The 23,906-nt window shown below is 42.6% G+C and overlaps 1 protein-coding gene across 1 annotated transcript in view; it reads left to right on the plus strand.

Moving 5' to 3' along the window:
• Positions 1–8,470: 8,470 nt before the first annotated feature.
• Positions 8,471–23,906, plus strand: part of LOC117057091 (activating signal cointegrator 1-like) — a 39,675-nt gene continuing 24,239 nt past the window's right edge. The window contains exons 1-8 of the mRNA XM_033167876.1: positions 8,471–8,610; positions 12,554–12,720; positions 13,041–13,177; positions 16,717–16,938; positions 18,220–18,298; positions 19,093–19,222; positions 21,030–21,245; positions 22,224–22,347. Coding sequence (XP_033023767.1) covers positions 8,522–8,610; positions 12,554–12,720; positions 13,041–13,177; positions 16,717–16,938; positions 18,220–18,298; positions 19,093–19,222; positions 21,030–21,245; positions 22,224–22,347 — 1,164 coding nt within the window. The 5' untranslated portion in view covers positions 8,471–8,521. The remainder of the gene's footprint in view (positions 8,611–12,553; positions 12,721–13,040; positions 13,178–16,716; positions 16,939–18,219; positions 18,299–19,092; positions 19,223–21,029; positions 21,246–22,223; positions 22,348–23,906) is intronic.

Here is a 23,906-nt window from a genome sequence, read left to right on the forward strand (position 1 = left end):
CTCGTCTTAATTTCTGGATCCAGCAGAGATTCAATTGCTGGAATAGCAACACCAGCCAGGTAATGGCCCGCTAAGCACTCAGCTACATTGGCAAAGGGGAAAAAAACTATTTTATATGTGTTGTTTATGCATTCTAATACTAACACCAGATGGCGCTGTGGAGTTCCGTTTTTGCTAACCCAATTTCTCATACAAAGTTTGCAAACTGAAATGCATCTTTGATGTGTCTAGATCCAGCCTACGTATGAGAACTAGGGGAGTGGCTCTGTGCCAGAGGGCAAATGGGTGGGAGCCCCTCCCTGAACTATTTGTTAGAAAGTCAAAAGGCCTCCTGATTAGGCGTTTTAGCTATGAGATGTTGAATGTTGTCTGTTTTAAACTGTTTCCCTGTTGCTATAGTTTTTATTTAAACTATGAACCAAGTACTTGTACATTAAACACTAATAGTGTTGTAGATATCACTGCAAATTTATTGTGCCATTTCTGTGGTTTTTAACTGACATGAGACTTAGTCTATTTGTCTGTATCATTTATAATTCTTATTTATAAACCCAATAAAAGTTATTTTAAAAAGAGAGCCCTGTTTTGATTTCTGTTTTAATCCAAGACTGTGGTTATGGGAGAAAGAAGGCCCCTTTGGAGTGTTGATGCTGTGTACTCGGTAGGCTCAGGCTGTATATGTATCTAAAACCATTTATCCTAAAGACACCACAGTGTCTGCTGTGCCTCTTTCCAAAATCCTGGGACTCCTGGAATCTCAAACTGCTCAGAGATTGGGGTGGTGTGCAACAACACATTTAAAGTACCCGTACTGTAATACCACTGTGTTAAACAGTCATGGCTTCCCCCCCCAAAGACTTCTGGGAGCTGTAGTTTGTCAAGGATGCTGAGAGTTGTAGCTTTTAGAGGGGAATAAAGGGATACAGTACTAACAATACCCAGACTTCATTGTAAATCGGGATGGATTGTTAAACCAGTGTTTTTCAACCACTGTTCCGCGGCACACTAGTGTGCCGCGAGATGTTGCCTGGTGTGCCGTGGGAAAATTACTTATATATAGTCAATATAGGCACAGAGTTAAATTTTTTAACATTTTCTAATGGTGGTGTGCCTCGTGATTTTTTTCATGAAACAAGTGTGCCTTTGCCCAAAAAAGGTTTGAAAAACACTGTTAAACCACATTGAGAATTGTACTTCTGTGAGTGGAATAGAGGTCATCTAACAATTCTCAGCACCCTTAAACTACAACTCCCATAATTATTTGAGGTTCACCATGACTGCTTAAAGTGGTATCCTGGTGCTTTCAATGTTTGATGTGAATGTGGCCTTTATTTCACTAGCTAACCTTAGGCCACTTGACAGAACCATAGGTTTCTGCAGAGGTCCCAATAAGATATTTATAGTTCAGATATTTGCCCTAAGCCTCCAACACCAATGGATTATTATTTTTAAACACAGTTTAATGGATCTCACAATGCTCCAGAATGTATCTAAATGAGGTGTCCAGAGCACTGCAGGAAATTTAAAGCAGAAGCTCATAGCACACCTGCAATGAAATAAGATCAAGCCTGCCAACATAGGAAGGAACATGCAGAAGACTCTTGGTCAAAGGCAATGGAATGGCCCCTTCAAATCCTAGATCCCGCCCTATGGAAGCCTTCTCAGCATCAACTTTTCCACGGCCAAGTAGAAAAGAAGAATGCCAACTAATCTTGCGGTAAGGATTGCAACAGCTAATGCACAGGAAACACTTGGAACCATAAAACGCTGAAGATTATTCATTTCCTACCATCCCACAACTTGCCATACTCAAATCTCCCCAGGACTTCAAGGTCAATGCAGGAGTACTGCAAGTCTCGGCTCCACCGCCTGGCTCCAGAAATGGAGCATAGTTCTAGAAAGCTGCGAAGAATCCTCAGTTTTATATAACGATGCTTTCGAATATTTTCTTGCCACGGCCAGCGCCCCCACGAATGCAGGAGAAAGTGGGCCGTTCAGAATATCCGAGCAGGTTTAAGACAAACTAATCCAATCCTGCAAATATATTCCCAACAACCTCCCACCCCCCAAATCCCGGCCCAGTAACAAGACTCTCTCTCCCCGCTTACTTTTTTTTTAAAGACTCTTTACCAACTTGGCCAAAGTTTTATGCCTCTAAAGATGCTCAGGGTGACACGTATGCTTCAGCTCTTCCCTCCATTTCATCCTCACAACAACCCTGTGAGGTAGGCTAGCCTGAATGACCACCCAGGCGCAGTTGCAGGGCTGAGAAAAAGTTGGACGCCGGCTTTCCCTACAATTTAGTACAGTGGTTTGAGACCCAAGTACACACTAAAACCTATGCCCTACCTTTCCGGTAGGCTCCACTGGTCCCGCCGCAGTCCGCCTTGGTCCGCACCATCCTGCAACGGCCTCTCGCAAAAGCAGAATCAGAGTGCAAGATGCAGCAGCAGCAGCAACGCCCGCTATAACTAAAAAGACCCGCGCAGTCTTCTAGCTTCCGAGACTTTCAAGCTGCCAAGTTTGTCCTTCCCGCGCGCGCGCCCCGCTCCCATTGGCTCTGGCGAGAAACCCGTTTGGCCAATCGCAAGCAAACCCGCGGCTGGCGTTTTGATCAGAGAACGCCATCGCTTATAACTTTAGTACATGTAACTCCTTTCGCCGAATCGCGGCCTGACCAATCAGAATTGCGGCTCCGCTGCGCGTGGGCGGGGGGGGGGGTGGCGCGCGCAGCGGGGAATGAATGGGTCTCGCTCGCCATTCTTCAGAAAAGGCGTTCCAAAGCCTTTGACTCGGAACTTGCCCTGCAAATTCGATATCTGACCGTTTGGCCATGAATCGAAACAGCGGATTCCTCGTCCCACTGGTGGTCACCGTGGCTCAGCAGCGGGTGAATTGTGGTCTCCCTGCTGCTCCCCACTGCTATATACATAGCTGTCCACCCTCCCTGCTGTTTCCCAATGCTATAATAAGGGAATTTCCCGCAAAAAAGGGAAAAGGTCGACAGCTATGGGTCTCATCCGCGACTGTTGCTGAAAGCAGGCAGGCCTCAGCCCGTCTGTGCGGCGGTTGCTCGCGCCCGGCATCCGGGACGGACTGTGGAAGTGCATACATGCGCAGTCCATGCGGGATTCCGCACTTGCGTCCCGGATGCCAGGCGCGAGCGGCACCCCACCCGTGCGGCAACTCGTAAGGCTGCAGCACACAAGCAGAGAGTTGCCATGCAAGTAGCCGCTGCATGGAAGTGCTGGGTGGCGGCTTGAGAGTTGGGGGGGGGTGGCAGCGCCGAGTGTCACCCCCCCTCCAGGCCGGATCTGGGGGTGTGCCGCTCTCAACCTTCCTACACCACTGCAGCCTCCTCTCGGGAACTTGCAGCACAATATGTGGCTCCAATTTATTTTATGTTGTGAGGGGGTTCAGGATGGCTTGGGATCAGGAAAAGTGAAAGGGCCAAAGCAAGAAGAGCACCAGAAGGCAGTTGCCCCCACAATACAGATATCCTCTGCACCAGTATTCACTGGTGTCCATTGGGGAATGGTAGGGCAGAAGTACTGGTAAGTGACCAAACAGTCAATGGAGCCATAACCAATGAGAAGTAGAGCCAACCAATTATAGTTTTGTCCCCATCCTCTTCCATGCCGTGGTCTACAAGGGCAGCATCAACACCAAGGACCCACCCACCCCAGACTGGTTGTAAATGGGAAAGCAGGCTGGTGGGAGCTGGCTGAGGAGAGACTGAAGTTGGCAGGGCAAAGCAGATGTTCTGCTATTGGACTACATCCCATCCTCGTAGAAACCATACTCACCCCAATAAAAGCCAAAATCTGCAGAGAAAATAATGAAACAGAGTTGCACAACCCAAATCAGAGATGGTCCATGAATCATATACAGCCCAATACTTCCCTTGGGCGGAAGTTGGCCTAACATTGGATTCAGCCCCAAGAAGTTTGTTCTCTTTAGTGTGGTTCCCTCAAGGCCCACCACAAAGTTTGCCTTAAAAAAACACAACTACTTAAAAAAATGTTTTTTTACTGACTGCCCCTGTGGGTCCTTTTTTGCCAAATAATATTGTATGTCCCCCACCAGGCATCTTCCAAATGCATCTATTTTCTGTTGTAAGAATATCAAGGTCATGTATATAATGTTCCTAAGTGTGCCAAGCAAACAGGGCCACATGTCTGAGGCAGACAGTCCTGACACCATTTTGACTCTCAAAACTGACCAATTGTTTACCAAATGTTTCTCTGCAAGGAGGAAGGGGTTGAGGGAACCTTGCCATTGCTCAGAAATTAAGTAATCACCATCTCAAAGGAATGGCTGGCTACTCAGGAAAGGCAATCAGATAAGACATATAAATTGGCAGGCAGGAGAAAAACAAACATCAGATTTATTTTGAAATTTGTTGAGAGACAGCCTTTTCTGTGATGAAGGCATGAGGTATCTGGGGTGGTGGTCTTGGGCTACACCCCTTCTGTGATGGATGTGTGAGGTTTTGTGGGGGGGGGCTGGACTCCTAGGGGGATTTTTAAAAATGTCTTTATAAGTGCTTGCACGCATGGCTCTGGGTCCCTCCCCGGCTCTCCTATGTGTGGGGAGGTCAACCCTGTTTCAACAGAACAATAAAGATCAAGCTTACTAGATGCTTTGCTTCTAAATATTCTCTGGTTGGCCTCTGTTTTTTTACTCCTACTGATGGAGAACCTGCAAAGGATTTTACAAGGGCTCTTGTGTACCCCATAAGGGAATAAGGGCAGATTTTTGCTTATTTCATTTCTAACATGTTTCTGTAAGTAAAATAAAAATAAAAAATCTGACTGCTCCTGCAAGTCTTCTTTGGGAAGGTAGCCTTCATAATTGCAGTTCTCACTATTCACATTTCAGCCACACCCACTGTAAGTTCAATATGGGGCACTATGCCCTGTGCCCCAAAAGATTAGCTATCTTGTTGTTGTCGTTCAGTCGTGTCCGACTCTTCATGACCCCATGGACCACAGCACGCCAGGCACGCCTATCCTTCACTGCCTCTCGCAGTTTGGCCAAACTCATGTTAGCTATCTTACCATAGATGAAACATAGTACACATCTACAAATTGTAAATGATAGTGGCCTGGTACAACAAGGCAGCTTACTGTGTTCCTCAAACACATGGAGCTCAATAGGGCTTACTCCCAGGACAGTGTGTCTGAGTTACAGCAGTAGTCCTATGCACACTTATCTAAGAGTAACTCTTACCACAGTAAGTCTCTCAAGAGAACCAGTGCACTATAAATGAAAGTTAATCATGAATTAAGGCTGGTACAAACACCTTGCTGATTTCAACTGTGTGCATCCCTGCTTGTTACTGAATACAAGCCTTACAGGTGCTAAATGCCTGCCATTATCTATCTTGAATGGTTCCATTCAAAACCAAATACAGCTGAGCTAATTAGGTATAAAGCCAATTTAAGCTCACTTTGGCATTCCCATTTTTTTGTTAAAGCGACTTAATTGGTATTAGAGCACTTTAGTGCCGTTTACCAAAGAGTAATTGTAGTAATCTGCAGCAACAAGATTACAGCACAAGAATAACAATTGTATTTAACTTGCTGTGGAATGAGCTGCCCTTAAGCAACACATTCCACCAGAACCACAAAAGTGACTGAAAGAGGAAGAACAAAATCAAAAATAAAAAAATCCTTCCAATAGCACCTTAGAGACCAACTAAGTTTGTTATTGGTATGAGCTTTCGTGTGCATGCACACTTCTTCAGGTACAGACTGAAAGAGGAAGAAATAGGCAATCTATAATAAGAAATAGGCAATCTATAATAAGGTTACCAGATTATTATTTTTTTTATTAATCTGGGGACACTTTTCAACTTCAATTGATTTTGTATGGGGACTGATTTGTAAATCTGGGGACTGTCCCCGGGAACGGGGAATCTGGTAACCTAATTCTATAACACACGTAGGAGAGAACACATTGGAGATATAAGCAAAACAAACTGATTGATGCAACACTACAATGCCAAGTCAAATTTGACACAATTTATTTCTGTCCTCCATATTCAAGACCTGAGAAAAATGGTGCTTTTTATTACTGGCTAACAGTTTTATTAATGGCTAACAGCTGTCTTGCTACAAAGGAATTTCAGAAATAGACTGGAAAGAGAAGTTGCTGAATTGCAACTCATTACCAAACTTAAAACCATGGAGAGACTGGTCTGAACAAAGACATTGGATTCTTATCTCATTATACATGACAAAGCTATTTTTAGCCATCTCACCCCTTGCTTTTTCCTGTAAGACCAATTGCAGTCGTTTAAAAGTCGTCAACAGGTTTCCCACACCTATCAGCCTGACCAACCATTCCCACCACCCTTCTGAGTAATACCCCTCCCCACTCTCTCACCTATATATAAGGGTCTGGTGACTTCTGTTTCAGTGTATCAAATGGGCCCACTGGGTAGCCCTGAGTCTAATATTTTTATTATTATTTTTAAAAAATTATAAGATTTTCCAATTACAAGCACAAATCGTACATGGTTAAACTTTTCATACAGGCCCCTCTCCCACGAGGGGACGCGAAATATCCAAACCCCCCTCTCACAGGAGCAGACAAGATCATTCCACATTTAACCTCTGCACTTTTCTAATGGGCCATTGTCTTTGTTCAGACCAGGTCTCTCCATGGTTTTAAGTTTTGGTGATGAGTTGCAGTTCAGCAACTTCTCTTTCCAGTCTATTTCTGAAATTCCTTTGTAATAAGACAGCTACTTTGAGATTTTGTACTGTATAGAATGTCCTGGGAGATTTAAGTTTTAGTTCAGGACAGATTTAACAGTTGTTCTCACAACACATTCATAAACTTTTTGGATTTGCTAGCTGGTTTGTCACCAACATGAAAAGTTTGGAAAGCTCTGTCCTAGTGAAATTCCTAATGAGTTTTCAGAGTGGAGTGGTTTTTAGACTGTAGTGATATGCTTGTAGGGGGGTAGAACAGGGGCGGAGGACAGGGGGTGCGATCTGCCCTGGGTGTCAACACTGAGGAGGGGGTGACAAATGCAGGTGGCACTCACCGCCAGGCCTGCAGCACGCCCTAGCCACACATCTCTCCTGGGAGAGACACAGTGGCTTGGGCATGCGCTGGCTCCGTGCTGCCCAAACGGTCGCCCACTGCCTCCCCCAGCTGTAGGGTGGCTGAGTGGGAGGAGGCAGGCCAGACTCCAGAGGCCCTGCAGTGTGCCCGCCCCTATGGGCGGCTTGCCCTGCCCCTGGGTGCGCCATCCCAGGTGCCGATGCGCCTTCCTCCACCACTGGGTAGAACTAAGACATACTGAATATATGGTAATGGTAAACTTGCTTCCCGTTCATCTAAAATGACTTTGGAGTTTAAATTTGCTGCTACATTTAGCATATGAATACAGTAGTAAAATTAAATGTTACTTACTTAAGATGTATACATTTGTTCCAAATTTCTTCAGCTCCTGTTTCAATAGCCCATTCTATACAGGAAACTTACTGTCTATTCTCAATGTGTGACATGCACAAAAGAAAAAAGTGCAATGAATATGAATTGGCCAAAAAAAAAAAGCTTTTGTCTTTTTGAACTTTACACACTAGCACGTAACAATAATATTGCTTTATAGACTGGGCTGATTAGAACCAGGCCAGAAATCAATTCAGAGCAGGAATCACGAATCAAGCAGTTACTCTTTGTATATTAACAGAGGAGGTATACAGCCATTTTACCAAGTGGCACAGGCAATGCTTTGAAATATATGAAGGGAAGGAAACCACAGGAGGCCTCCCCCCCCCTTGCTGGTGTTGCTGCTGGTTTCAAGGCCAGCTCAGCCCACAGATCACTGTCTCCTTTGTGTATGTGCAAAAAAGAAAGGCAGTTGGACACAGTGCACCATTTCCCACCCCTTGCAGAATATGGAAACTGCTTGAGCAGAACTCTGAGCCTTTGGAACTGCAGCAGGGTAAGAACTTGTGAGAATGGCATCTCCTTCTGTGGGATTTTTATTCCCAATTTTCTGCTTCCATTTCTTAATTATCTATACATACTATCGCCTGTTCTTTTCACTATGTATTTCTTTTCACTATGTGAGGTAGGTTTAGGGTGAGATGGGATTACTGGCTCAAGATCACCCACCCAGTTTGCTTCCTGGTTTAGAGAAAATGAGGATCCAAGTATCTTCCACCCTTATCTATATCACCCTGTCTCCTAGATAAACCACACTTTGCTTATGTTAGGATCAGAGGTACAGCTTGGCAATTTTAAACTCTAAGTAATGGTCTGCTAGTGTCCGCCTTCTTTAGGATCCTTTTCTTAAGACGATCCTGGGACCTGACGACTGCTAAGCGGACCTAAAGATCTGTTCTTCCGGATCAAATTAGTCCTGGAACTATCGATGCACAGCCGTAGTTGCTGAGCCGAGATTGTTTGGCGTTGCCACCAAGGTGCCGCCGGCTTAAGGAGAAGGTGCACCCGCTCTTTCCTTCCCCCAGCACTGAGAGGAATTCGGGCAGAAGACGGGATGGAGGCCGCGGCTGGGGCGCTCGTGTCGTGGTGTGTGGGGCAGCTGCGTGGCGGCTTCGGGCTGGACGTCGGCGAGGAGCTTGTCCAGTGAGCTGTGGGGAGAGGAGGGGAGGGGAGGGGGAAAGCGTCGATTCGCCGGGCCCGTTACCCCGCGCGGTGGTTGCAGAGAGAAAGAGCTGCCGGCGTTGTGACAGGGAGAGCCGAGTCGCCCCCTTTTCGCTTGACAGGCGACCGACGCTAGGCCCGGTGGGGCTCCTGTGCCTTTAGCAACTGTGGGACAGGCAGAAATGCCTATACAGGCACCGGAATTGACGTATATGTTGTTATTATTATTACAGTGGTACCTTGGTTCTCAAACTTAATCCGTTCCGAAAGTCCGTTCCAAACCAAAGCGTTCCCAAAATCAAGGCATGCTTTCCCATAGAAAGTAATGCAAGACGGATTAATCCGTTTCCAGTCTTTTAAAAGTCTAAAACAGCAACTTAACATGAATTTTACATGCCATCTCAGGACTTTTTAATTGCTCATCTTCTAACATTGTGTATGCAGTCAAATGCCAACAGTGCCCTTCAGCTCTCTATATTGGACAAACAGGCCAAACCCTACGCCAAAGGATAAATGGACATAAATCTGATGTCAGGAATCACAAGACAGAGAAACCAGTAGGAGAACACTTCAGTCTCCCAGGGCATTCTATACAAGATCTCAAAGTAGCTGTCTTAATACAAAGGAATTTCAGAAATAGACTGAACAAAATAAAAAAATAAAAGAATCCTTCCAGTAACACCTTAGAGACCAACTAAGTTTGTCTTGGTATGAGCTTTCGTGTGCATGCACACTTCTTCAGATACACTGAAATAGAAGTCCTATTTCACTTCTGTTTCAGTGTATCTGAAGAAGTGTGCATGCACAGGAAACTCATACCAAGAACAAACTTAGTTGGTCTCTAAGGTGCTACTGGAAGGATTATTATTATTATTATTATTATTATTATTATTTATTTTGTTTTGACTATGGCAGACCAAACACGGCTACCTACCTGTAACTAGAAATAGACTGAAAGAGAAGTTGCTGAATTGCAACTCATTACCAGACTTAAAACCATGGAGAGTCCTGGTCTGAACAAAGACATTGGATTCTTATCTCATTATACATGACAAAGCTATCTTTAGCCATCTCACCCCTTGTTTTTCCTTTAAGACTAATTGCAGGCGTCAACAGGCGCCAACAGGTTTTCCACACCCATCAGCCAATCACCCATTCCCATTCCCACCACCCTTCTGAGTAATACCCTCCTCACTCTCTCACTATATATATGGGTCTGGTGACTTCTGTTTCAGTGTATCTGAATAAGTGTGCATGCACACGAAATCTCATACCAATAACAAACTTAGTTCTCTAAGGTGCTACTGTAAGGATTTTTTTATTTTTTTATTTGTTTTGACTATGGCAGACCAACATGGCTACCTACCTGTAACATGAATTTTACTATTTAACAATACCATTGAGCCATAAAATGAAAGCAATAATCAATGTACTGTACTATAAAATAAATAAGACAGTGTTGCAGATGATAAAAATTAAAATTATTTTTTTTTCTTACTGCACTGATTATAGTCATTGCTTGGATGGGGGGCTTTTATCCATTTATGCAGTCACACAATCAATCAATCAATCAGTAACTGAACTGGGTTTCCACATGGTCACAAAACAAATAACCGAAAAAGCCTCAAAAACAGAAACACAAATAAATAACAAAAACAAAAGCAACAAACTTAATTTGTTCTGGAAGTCCGTTCGAAAACCAAGGCACAGCTTCTGATTGGTGCAGGCACACCGAAAACAATAGCTGACAGCCATATTGGATGTTTGGCTTCCGAAAAACGTTTGAAAACTGGAACACTTGCTTCTGGGTTTTCGGCGTTTGGGAACCAAAGTATTTGAGAACCAAGGTACCACTGTATTTGTGTGCACAGTATCCCTGTACTCCTTACACCACTGAGCAGAAAACACGTAGGCCTGTTGAATTTCTCTCTCTCTACATACATACATATATAAATGGATCCCTGTTCCCCTCAAATATGAGAGTGCATAAACAAGATCATGATGGGTGTCTTCACGTGAACCTGCTTTGAATAGCTATAAAGCCTGGGTTTTGGACTCACAATTCCTAACAAATCTGAATTCTAGCCACACAAAGCATTGGCAGGAAGGAAGAAGAATGGCAATAAATTGATGTAAATGTCATAAATGACTATTTTTAAATTTTCAGATTCATCATCAAGCAAACAAATAAAACAATTTTCATAAGTTGCCTTGGACTAACCCCTCCACTTTTGTGGGTCCTTATGTTAACTTTTTCTCCTGCATCTTCTCTGTTAATCCAATTCTATTTAATCTCCAATAAAACCATAGTCCAGCTTTTAACTACGAGCATCATTCCAATCCTACTAATAATTTTAATTGTTTACAATGATTTTTTTTAGATAAATTGTATATTTTCACCATTATTATTGGAATTTTTGGGATTCCTGATCAGTTTAATCTGCCATTCTTTTCTGGAAGAGACTGTGCCTGCTTTCCATCTCTGGGCTAATAGTGTCCAGGCAGCAGTAGTCACATACATAAAAAGTCTCTTCTGATTCACTTGGAATTTTGACACTTACAATTCCTAAAAGAAATTATTCTTTTTTTTTAAAGAAAATGTTATTCTAAGGCCTGCTGAATTTCTGCTTGTCCTGTTCAGTTAAATCTATTTACTTACAATAATAAAATCCTGGCAACTTTTGCTCCTAGGCTGTAAAAAGTACTGTTAAAGTCCAAACAAGAATGGTCATCTGTCATGGATTCTTCAGCTAAGATTCCTGCATTGCAAGGGGTTTGACTAGATGACCCTTGGGGTCCCTTCCCACTCTACAATTCTATGATTCTAAGAATAAAGTTACAATTAGTTAAACAACAACAACCTAGTTAGGAGACTACTGTAGATTGCATGCACGAAGGACCCACGCTAAAAGAGACGGAAATATCAAGGATGAAGAACTTTTTAAATGTTTATGTAACATTTATTTTTTAGTAACATTTCACTTTCTATATAACATATTTTTGTTAACCGATGAGTGGTGTATTTTCTTTTTAATTTTTTGATGTAATATTCATATATATACACACATATACATACACACACAGATATATATATATATGCATGCAGAGGGGGGGGGGGAAGGACAATGGTAGCTGTTGCAGCTGCTGCGTATATCTGTCCTGTAAAGTGCTCCACCTGCTGATTTCGGCAGATCAAAACACTTAAAAATACAGGCAGAGGCTAGAATGGCTCCCTTCTCCCTGCCTCATCTAGCTGACAGCCTGGTTGGTACCTCAGTTCCTAGGGCACCACTGCTTTTGAATGTCTCTTTTTTAACTAGGAGGAAAAAAATCTTAATAATAAATCATGTTTTAAATAATAGGATAAAAAATAAGAAGAAACCAATTTTTTTGTATAGCAGCACCTACACGTTGAAACTCCCTGCCTATTAACATCAGGGAGTCACCTTTCCTATACACTTTTTGGTACCTATTTAAACATTTTTATTTATGCAAGCCTATTCAGATGTAGAGAAGTTACATGTATTTCCTTTTAGCTACTGTTGATTTTAATGATATTTTGAATGTGTTTAAATACTTGCTTTTAACTGTTTTATCAATAATTTTTCTTTTTATACTTTGTAAACTGCTTAGAGGTTTTCTTGCAATCAAGTGGTAGGTAAATTTGTTAAATCAGTAAGAAAGGGTGCACTGATCTTTCTGAGTGTGGAGTTTGTGTATTGTTTCCTGATGCATTCAACCATAACTCTTAATTTGCTACTACATTGTCTCATTTAGTTCTTTATTTTGCCTCAGTGCCCTTAGAAGTCTTATTATACAAATACTGTAGCATGTTGAGAAATTAAGTAGCAAAAACATTTAGCCTTCATGTTCTCTTTTGAACAAGGCACTCCTTCAAGCTTCTGCACTTTCTGTTCCTTTATAGATATATCTTGTCTATTGAGGATGAGGAGGAGATTCGAGATTATGTTACTGACCTAATCCAGGGGGCAGATGGCAAGAAGAAGAACTTTGTGGATGAGCTGGTAGCCAGATGGCAAAAGTTCTCTCAGCCATCTTCTGACCCTTTGCCAATATATCGGAAAAAAGATGGTAAGTGGGAGTATAATGAGGCAGTAAGCAGAAGAAATAACTGTTTGATTGCTAAATTGCAACATTTTTAGATTACCACTGAATCCAGTTGCATTACTGAAAAATATGATATTGTTCTTGGTGCTCCTCATGAAAGGTGCTGATGGTAAATTGTTGCACATTGACTTGTGCTGATGGCAAGAGATGTGGTGTAGAGAGTGGGGCAAAGCATCAGCTGGATGGTGCCATGTAATGAATTCTGTAAGTGAATGTTACAAGGAAAAGGGGGAGGGGAGTGGCAGGAGCTATTGAATTTTTCTTTACTGTGCATTATCTTTTAGATATCTCAGAGGTTCTTCGGCCAGGAGACCAAGTCAAGAGGGGAAGACGCAAAGGGAGAAACAAACAGGAAGCACCTGTTCATGTTGAAGCTGAACAGCCTGTAGAGGAAGTAAAAACACCACTAGATTTAGCCAAGGTAGGTGCATTTGTTGTCCACCATTGGGTCAGATTGACATTGTGGGTGCTTTATCCAAAGACATAAGCCTAATCTTCAAAACAAAAAAAGTATTGGTTGTAATTTTTTACTTGAAGAGCATAAAGGGGCCATTGTATTTCAGTTGTGGGGACTGATAAGGAGTCTGCTATTCTGAGAGTCAAATGTTTCATCTTTTATCATGGAATGCACGAATAAATCTGTCATCAATGGCCAAAATCTTTCCACTTTCTGTCCACATGCCTTTTAAGGACACAAGTAGGAAAAGTTAAAAAGGGAAATCACCTGAAGCCCAAATTAGAGTTTAAGGAGTTCTGACTGTTGATTTCTTACATACTTTTCTTGTTGAGAATTTAAACAAATATGCAAAGTCAGTGTGTTCTGTTCCTTTTTCTTCTGTGGCTAAAAAAACCCCAAAGGATTAATCGCATACTTTCTCTTTGTAATTTTTTATTAACAAAATTTCAATACATACAAATCAATCAATAGCATCATACATATTTCCTCCCCCTCCACTGCTCTCCGCTCTGCTCCCCCTCCCCCTCCCCTCCCCTTCCCAGACTTCCCCCAGCTTCCCCAGCTGTTTTCTTAATTCACCTTCAGATTACAGTACTTCTGCATATTGTACATATAAAAATGTACCCTCCTGTTTTTCAAATTCATATTTTGCCAATAAGATTTGTGAATGTTTATTCAAATCCTGCCAATGATTCTAATTCGCGTTGTTTTTTTCAAATATCTTATAAAAAATTCCCATTCCTCCTTAAAGTCCTGATTGTCCTTTTCACGCAATTTATTTGTCAGTTTTGTCAATTCTGCATAGTTCATCGATTTTTCTTGCCATTGTTCCTTTGTTGGTATTTCCTCTTTCTTCCATCCTTGTGCCAGCAAGACTCTTGCCACAGTCGTAGCGTACATAAACTTCTTATTTTATTTGGTATATCTTGTCCTAATATTCCTAATAAAAAAGCTTCTGGCTTTTTAACAAAAGTCCGTTTGAACATTTTTTTTCATTTCGTTATAGACCATTTCCCAATATTTTTTAACTTCTCTACATTCCCACCACATATGAAAAAACGTCCCTTCTTTTTCTTTACATTTCCAGCATTTGTTAGTCTTGGTTTTGTACATTTTAGCTATTTGGACTGGTGTAGTATACCATCTGTACATCATTTTCAAATAATTTTCCTTCAGCAAAACCCAATCTGTAAATTTTAAAATTACTTTCCACAGTTTTTCCCAATCCTCAAATTATATATTGTGGCCCACGTCTTGGGCCCATTTTATCATTACTGATTTAACCTCTTCATCTTTTGTCTCCCATTGTAACAAGATACTATAGGGATTCTTCAACAACTTTACCTTCTCTTCTACAACTTCTTCCTGAAATCTAGAAACAAAATAACTGAACCCTTTTTTATTGTCCTCCTTGTAAATTTCATTTAATTGTAATGTAGTCAGCTCTGCACATATCCCTTTACTTCCTCATAATCTTTTAATTTCCATTTTCCATCTCGATCTTCTAATAAGTCTCTGTATGTAGGCCATTTTCTTTCTTGCCAAGCGGTTTGAGTAGTGAAGCCTCAATTGGTGATAACCACCAAGGTGTTTTCTGTTCTATCAAATCTTTATATATTTCCCACAATCTTATTAATGATTTCCTAATTATATGGTTGTAGAATCCTTTATGTATCTTTCCTTTCCCATACCAAGGTATGCGTGCCACCAATGGCATACTTTCTCATTTAGACTGCTTTGTTTGTCTCAAAGTCTTCCAGAGTGTGCAGTCCATGCTATTTTATCTCAAAAATATTTTCCACTCACCAGGTTTTCCAAGTTTTGCTGACTTGCAATAACATTAAAAGTGGAGAGAGGGTACAATTTAGCTGGATCAAACTCTGAGGTGGTCTTCATCTGCTTCCCTTTCTCTCCTGGTATCTTTCTAACAGGGCAGTTGGTAATAGATAGCCCAGCTAGAGCAGGCCCTAATGGATTTATTGCCTGCCTGCCTAGCTCCCTCCTTCTCCTGGAAAGCTTTCCATAGGGTTCTTTGTGATAGATGGCACTGTAATCTCAGCAGATCTCTTGGCAGCTGAATAAGTGTTGCCTAATCTTTTACCATAAAAATCACAGTCAATAAAGCCATTGAAATGGATGAAGTGACTACTGTTTCTAAATAGTTGACGCATTGGTTTTTGTGTTCAGATTTTTATTCACAATCAGAAATAAATTATTATTATTATTATTATTATTATTATTTTTAAAAGAGTATGCCACTGTTTCTTTTATTCAATACAGTGGGAACACTTGTGACCAACAGCTTTAACACACTGTTAGGGTTTGCAAATTTCCCATCATTTTGATTTGGCACATTCATGCTACCTTTTTTTTTACACAATTTATTAAATAATTCACACCCTGTTTTCCAGTTTGTTCAAAGCAATTTCCTGTGTATATTTAAGTACAATTTAAAAAATCATATCAGTACATTTTATGAAAGCCCAGTAGACCCACTTGATAAAATGTAATCCAGATACCAATTAGGTGCTCCTTTACTTCATCCTCTCCAATGGCCACCTGTAAACTTGCATTAAGAAATCCTTTCCTGTCTCATAGGAGGTTCCCCACTTCACTAAACTCACCCCACACTCATACGGTGGAGACCCCACCCCACCCCATATTCAACCTTTTGGTTTCCTTGCTCTCTCACAACTGGCCACCAACTTTCTGACAGATGCACATGGAGTGGGTGTTGCTCCCCCTCCCCTCTGCTGCCAACCAGCAGATGCACTCATGGGTCTTTTCAAGGCAATGGGAATACAAAGTTCTGCCCCTCACAAATGAAGTAAGAACAAAAGAAGAGCCTGCTGATCAGGCCAATGGCCAATCTAGTCCAGCATTCTGTCCTCACAATGGCCAACCAGATGCTTCTGGGAAGCCCATCAGCAGGACCCGAGTGCAACAACACTTTCCACTTCTGATTTCCAGCAACTGGTATTCGGGGGCGTATGGACTAACAGTGGAGGTTTGTTTGGCGTTCTGAGGGCCATGGCAGTTTTCTCTTCTTTTTCCCAAGTAGGGTGCCTTAAAGATCTCTTCATATCTCATGAAGGCATAGGACAAATCCCTGCAATCAAATCTCAGAAAGTTGTTTGTATGGTTCTGTGCTTGGCAGAAATAGTTCTGCTGCCATGATTCCCTATTCTCATAATGATAGTTTGATGATACAGATGACATGGCTTCTCATCCTGCATGATAAAGTAAGTTGATAAAGTTAAGCTAGAGATAACTGGAATACTTCCCTGATAGGTGAGGCATAAAAAACTTGAGTACCAAACAAACTCTGCAAGAGGGGACAATGATTAGGTTGTTTTGTCCTGGGAGAACCTTCCGCAATCTTTACGTTGGTCAAAAAGAAGTGGAAAAATAGGTAAGGCATTCCAGTTCAGAAGATTCTCACTCCAGTTGTTCTCTGAAATGTGTTTTCTTCTCCCCTCCTGCAACACCTCCGCATAACTTAGGCCCAGGAGATAAACAGCGGCAGCTCCTCCTGCAAGAAGAAGGCAAAATACGTCAATTTGTACACGAAGGAGGGTCAAGACAAACTGACAGTCATGCTCCCGGGGCGCCACCCTTGCGAGTGCCTGGCTCAGAAGCACAAGCTCATCAACAACTGTCTGACATGTGGGCGCATCGTCTGTGAGCAAGAAGGCTCTGGGCCTTGCTTATTCTGTGGGACACTGGTATGTTAACAACCTCCTGTATATATTTGTGTGCCCCTCAGTTTCTACCTTGCTTAATTATATCAGGTTAGCACTATATTGTTCAGTATCCTGTATAGTGCACTAAGCTATATCTGTTTTACTTCTCAGGGAAAAGAGGAAAGACTTATCCCTCTTTGCTGTTCAGATCTAAATCTCTCATCAAAGAGAGAGCTGCTTCTCATGTGACATGGTTCTTAGACCTTCTTTTGAAGTTTTATTCTAAACATAGTTTGCCTCACAGACATAAGCTTATTTAATGTCCCGAAATCTTGCTTTGAAACTTCATAAACCAGTACCATGAGAAGCAGTTCCAGGACAATTACAAGGGCTGTCATGGAAGCTGCATTTCAGAACTCCTGGTGGATTTTGGTATTGAGCAGGCAGCAGGTGAAAGGTGGAGTTCAATGGATTAACCCCACCTAGCAAATTGAGGTACAATCTGAAACGAGAGCCATGGGAAGCAGACAAAGACAGGAGTGCACCTCAAATCTTCTTATGGCTGCCCTTTCATATATGCACAGTGCTTAGAAAAAAAAATAGGCACTTGATAACAGGTGTTATTAATAGTGTGTAGAAATTTCATTTTCTGGATCTAGATGGCAGGCTGTGAGCAGCAGAGGGGGATGCTGCTTGACACATTGTGGAGTTACTGCTAGTCAGTGTAGACAGCATTGGGCAGTGGCCCAAATATGTATTTGTGGGCCCACTTCTTAATTTATTATCATGTTTTCAGATGGTGCTAGTTCTGTTAGTGTGACTCCCCTTGGCTCAGGCTGTGACCCAGTGTTGGGTTCTGACCAATGGGCCATTTGAGGTATAATGGGCTAGATGAGGATGGGGTCTTTGGATGTTTGAAAATTTTGAGTCTTGGACCCAAACTATTGGGTGCTGGTGCATCATCTGGAACATGGTGATGTTTTAGATGCTACTATTCTATTTTTGTGTTAGTATTACTCTGTCTTCTGTTCAATTTATGCTATTAAATTTGGTTAGCTACTTGTATTGTTTCATACATTGGTTGTATAAATATATATATAACGGATACTATGATTGTTTCTATGTGTTTCCAATGTGTGTGTGTGTTTTATTTGTTATTGTTCATTTGAAATGAGGTGAGCCACCTTAGGCATAATTCTGTAGGAAAGCAGCATGCAAGTCAGCAGATGGTGCTGATGAGCCAACCGCAGAAGGCAATTAATTGCATGGCCATGTGTTCCTGCATGGAGAGAGCAGATCTCATTGTTCTCCAATCTCTTTTAGGTGTGCACAAAAGAAGAGCAGGATGTCTTGCAACGAGATTCCAACAAGAGCCAGAAGCTGTTGAAGAAGCTCCTGGCAGGTTGGTAGCTTATTTTTTGGGGGGGGGGAGGGGGGAGACTTGAACACAGACCTTCTTTGCAGGATCAGGGAATTTTGCTAACTTTAAAGATTTGCAATCCTTTCTTACACAGGTTAGAGTATTTTAAGTTTTATTTAGAAGGGTAGCTAAAAGTGTTCTGTCCATAAGTTGTTTTAATGCCACTTCCTTCTGGATAACCCTGGCTGGGTTGGACGTTGCACTTGCAGCAGTCTTTGGTGGCTGTTGTCAACCATTTTTATTTGAGTGACTTGCTTGGTCCCCAGTTAAATGCACTTTCAGAGCTAATCAGAGACCTTTAGAAGTCTGATTTGGATTGAAACCACTTCCTCTGCTGAGGGGGAAATGAATGCTCTATTTGCCACGGATCCAAACTGCTCCCTCCAAATGGAGCATTTGTTCCTCTGCAGAGGAAGTGGTTTGGATTCTCTTCCTCATCTTATATCAGAAGTGGGCAGCAAGTAGCAAATAGTTCCCAGCCCAATTTCATGTGGGTGGCAAGGCAGGGGGCAAATGTGGGAGAAAGAGAGAAAGGGGGGTGGCTTTGCTCACTTTTGGCTCTGGTCCGCATCCCCCGCCAGCTTCACCCCACCCATGTGCCAAGGGAATGCATCCCTTGACAGATGAAAAGGTTCTCCATCCCCTCTTTGTGTGTTGGTGTACAGGCAAGCCTATGCAGAACTTATTCTCAAAGTGCCACCAGTGCAATCTGTGCCAGGTGGATGTGTAAATTGGTGCATGGAGTGCAGGTCACAATGAACTCTTGTGGATTTCAGGCACTGAGAGTTCTGGAAAGGTGGATATAAGTGGCAAGGACATACTCCCCCGCCAGGAGTCGCGACTCAAGGCAGGTCTGGAGGTGGCTGTGAAGCACAAGGACAAGCTGTTGGAGTATGACAAAACAAGGTACTTGACAGAGAACGTTAGACATGTGTCTAGATCCAGAGGCTTCCTGAGAGGAAAGATTCTCCTATCCTTCTTTATGAGCAGCCTGAACCACAAACTGAACTCTCTCTGCTAAAGCTTTGAGGACTGATTTCCAATATTAATATTTGCAGTTTTCGTCCTTGGCCCTGTTCTTGCACTTTCTCTTGTATAAAGCACACACGTTTCATATTTTACTTAGCAGGTTGCTTTTGACAGAAAAAGCTTCAGGTTTTCTTTAAAAGCTTTTTGATGTGAAGATGCCCACTGTGTCAATTGCTGAATCTCGACTAGCTGGATTTGCCTTTTAGCAGGATAACACCACCAAGGGGGTGAATTTATTTGACAATTTCAGCTACTCAGATTGAGAGAATACAAACTGTGCCTGCTTTGCTTCTGTCCCTAGCATATGTGTGAAGCAGTGTTCATTGGGTCACCTTTGTCCCATGCTGTAGACCAGGGATGGGGAACTTGTAGTTCTCTAGATGTTGCTCGATTGCAGCTCCTATTAAACCCAGCTGCCAGACTTTGGGCTTTCACATTTCAGTGGCACCCTGTGTGACACTAAAATTCAGTCGTCGTCATCCCCCCACTTGCACTCTGTTCTACAGCATAGTTGTGGCACCCCATGCAGCTGCAGCAGTTGTGTTACCCTAAAATAGCCTCTTCTGCCACCATGGCCAGTTGTTATGAGCAACTGGCTATTGATTGTCTCTTACTGCCCCAGGGTATGGTCCAAAGGCACGTGAGCCACTGCCTTGCTGAAGCTATGCAGGATTGGGTCTAGTGAGTGTATGTGGCCTGGAAACCATGTGTATGCCAGGAAAAAGGTGGATTATAAATGTAAGAAAATAAGTAAAGGAATATAGGACTTGTAGTATCTGACATCAAAGATCATCTCTGTGCTACAAGGCAAGAAGTAGTGTGCTAGTGTGTTTAGGGAAGCCTTTAATGTTTTATCTTTTATCATATTATTATTATTATTACCAAACTTTCTCATCTCCCTTTGGAGAGTTCCCATCCAATTTATCTTGAATCCAATGTGCGCCCACAGATTCTTTCTTTACTTACAGATGCTATCATGGGCTGTTAGGTAGTAATAGCTTAGTGGCTCCTATTAAACCCAGCTGCCAGACTTTGGGCTTTCACATTTCAGTGGCACCCTGTGTGACACTGTGTGATCACTTGCTTTGCATACAGAAGATCCCAGAAGGTTCAGTCCCCAGCATCTCCAAGTAAGGCTAGGAGACAACCTCATCTGATATCCTGAAGTGCTGCTGCCAGACAGTATAGACAGAACCAAGCTAGATTGACCACTGGTCTGACTTTGTATAAGACAGCTTCCTATGTTCCCTGACACCTGCAGATAAAAAAGGGGTCAGATAGCAGGTGATGGGAAAGACCTCTTCCTGAGCCCCTGGAGAGGAGTGGGGTATTCCCCCCCTTTTGTCTTTTGAGGGCTGCAATCCCTGTTGCAAATTACATGTAGGCACTGAGCAAGATTAAAGCCAGAAGTTGGCAAGGCCTTTCTTTCTTTCTTTCTTTCTTTCTTTCTTTCTTTCTTTCTTTCTTTCTTTCTTTCTTTCTTTCTTTCCTCCACTCCACTTTCTGCCCTCCTTGCCACTTGCATGAGAATAGGCTGAGAGCTGCATTAAATGAGCATGAGGAGCCACAGGTTGCCCACTCCTGAAGCAAACTGTGCAAGGCTAAAGGAACAAATCAGTCCTTCGTAATGACACTGTGTTTCTCTCGGGGCTGCTGGATGACTGTCTTCTGGTTTCCATGCTAGTGCGCGCCGAACTCAAGTCATCGATGACGAGTCAGACTACTTTGCTACTGACTCCAATCAGTGGCTCTCAAAACAGGAAAGGGAAGTACTGGAAAAGAGAGAGAAGGAGCTACGGGAGCTGAGGCATGCTTCTCGACTCTCCAAAAAGATCACAATTGACTTTGCCGGACGGCAGATCCTGGAGGAACAGGGTGGCATGGCAGACTATCACAGCAAGTGAGTATCATGGCACACTAGGTCAGGGTGGTGGATTCACTTTTGACAGAGGAAAGCTTGATGGCTACAGAAGCAACTGCTCCTTTTTTGGTCAAATGGATGTAATGTTTGAGGCTGGTCTTTCCCCCTTGTCTCATCCTTCTCTCCTTTAGGAATAGGACTTGTATTCATCCAGTTTGCTCTTACTGTTGATAGTCTTCTCACTTCTACATCCTGTTTTGTGACATCACAGTCACATGCACAAACAAGGATAGAGAGTGTGTGCAATTGAATAGATGAAGCTCCCAGGATGATACTTCTTTGCATCTGCTCCTAGTGATGAATGTAATAGCCTGAAGTGAAACAGAGCAGGGCTTGAATCGTGGTGCTGCAAGGATTTGGTGAAGTACCCTAGCCTCATTCATCTTGATCCTAAATGCACCTCCTGGGAACATTTTTCATTATTAACAATATAGACTCACACGTAAAATATTTAAGATCAGGGTTAGTTTGCTAGGACCCTTGCGCCAGAAAAAAACACTGGCTTCTGCGTGGTCATTAAACTTTTCCTCTGAGTGAAAAGAAGAATTGTTTCGCTGAATTAGGCCAAGGTGTGTCCATCTAGTTAAGCTTTCTGTCTCTAAACAATAGCCAGCCACATGCTGCTGGAAAGCTCACAAGTGCTGCATGTTGCTGACCATCCCTTGTTGATTGTTGAAATCCTACAGTAGTCGGTGGGTCCATTAACCTTTCATGGCAAGTGGTACATTTCATGAATTGGTCTTTTTATCACCTCACCACTGACATTGCAATTCCTATGGCGGAGGTCTGCTACAGTTGTGTAGCCAATGCACCTTTGCACGGTGTTTCTATCTTTCTCCAAGCAAGGAAGTTTCATGTAGCAAAGAAGGTGAAGGGAGCCTGGAAAGGCATTTTCAGTTGGACACGTGCAGGGTAGTTTGCAAAGACTAATGTAAAACTCTTTGGCACTCCTTGCAGATTGGATGAAACAATTGAAGCTATCAGTAGGGGAACCTTGACCAAGCCAAAGCAGAACCCTGAAGGAAAATATGAAGAATCTGGAGTCTTGGTGAACCCAAACCTTCTCCAGCCAGCTCCTGTGGTCAGTACTCTTCCTCCTTAATAAAATTCTAGATCTCAGATGGGGAACCTATGGTCTTCCTGATGCAACTGGTGTTGCAAAGCTAGTACAACACAGCATCAGCCAGCAAGTAGTTGAAAGGGTGGTACACCAAATATGAAAAAAGCACAAGCATTCATACATTTACAATTAAAGGGAAGCAAAGGGGCAGTTATGTCCATATATGGCAGTAATCCTTTCACTAGCTTCTACTGGTTTAATCACAAGGCATAGCAACTTTCTTATCTTTGCCTCCTTCCTTTGTCATTAACAGCTATAGCATGAGCTCATGCACAACTGCTGCTCTGTCCTTCTCTCACAGTTTTCTTGAAAACACAACTTTCACATTCTGTCTTTCACTCATTCAACCTTTCTCACACACATCTCAACTTTATTTATTTTTTTATTTCTATAACTTATATGACAGTAGAATCCAGCAATTCACAGTTTGGCCATTTATGCTCTAAATCAGGGGTCAGCAACCTTTTCCAGCCGTGGGCCGGTCCACTGTCCCTCAGACCATGTGGTGGGCCGGACTGTATTTTGAAAAAAAATATGAACGAATTTCTATGCCCCACAAATAACCCAGAGATGCATTTTAAATAAAAGGACACATTCTACTCATGTAAAAACACCTGGAAGGCCCCACAAATAACCCAGAGATGCATTTTAAATAAAAGGACACATTCCACTGATGTAAAAACACGCTGATTCCTGGACCGTCCGTGGGCTGGATTGAGAAGGCGATTGGGCCGCATCTGGCCCATGGGCCCTATGTTGCCTACCCCTGCTCTAAATAGTGTTGCTTGAACAAGGGCTCTTTTGCCACTAGTGAGGCAGAGAACCAGCCCAGGGATCTGTCCAGGGTATCTCCTGCTGGAGGCCTAGTGAGGTTTTATTATGTTTTTATATATGTTGGAAGCCGCCCAGAGTGACTGGGGCAATTAATAAATTACTATTATTCCTGGACAGCAGGATCTTCTGGCACTGTACGATAATTGCATGGGATTGTGTATGCTTCCCCAGATCTTCAGGGTCCTCATTGGAGGATTACTTTTTGAAGTTTGAGTCTGGGCTCAGTATAAGAGTCACAAGCATTGCTGTCACCTGGAACCTGTTAGGATTCTTGCTCCGTGTTTGCAGTCATGGGATTGGTTTTATCACATGACGGTGTATGTTTTCATTCCACAGAGTGGGAAGTGATGGAGACAGGATGTTTATACTACTGTGTTTCGTGATGTAGAACTATTGTCCTTTGTTCTTTCTCTTTGCTGTCTGATGAGAAAGAGGAAGGAGCTGAGTCAATTCTCTGAGTGTATTATAGTTAAATAAAGTAGTTTAGCCAAAATGCTGTGCTGCTGAGTCTGTTACGCAAACTGCTAGCACTCTGCAGGATCCTTAAGTGTGCTGATGCCTTTTGGGATCAGTCGCTGTTCGGGCTAGAGGAAGCTTTTGAAACTCCTGAACGACCGACCAGGAGGGAGAGAACATGCCAGTCAAGCATGTGCCTCTGCCAGGGTCCTACACGGGAGTAGGATGAA

This window comes from Lacerta agilis, chromosome 13, assembly GCF_009819535.1.
Source record: "Lacerta agilis isolate rLacAgi1 chromosome 13, rLacAgi1.pri, whole genome shotgun sequence".
Taxonomy (NCBI): domain Eukaryota; kingdom Metazoa; phylum Chordata; class Lepidosauria; order Squamata; family Lacertidae; genus Lacerta; species Lacerta agilis.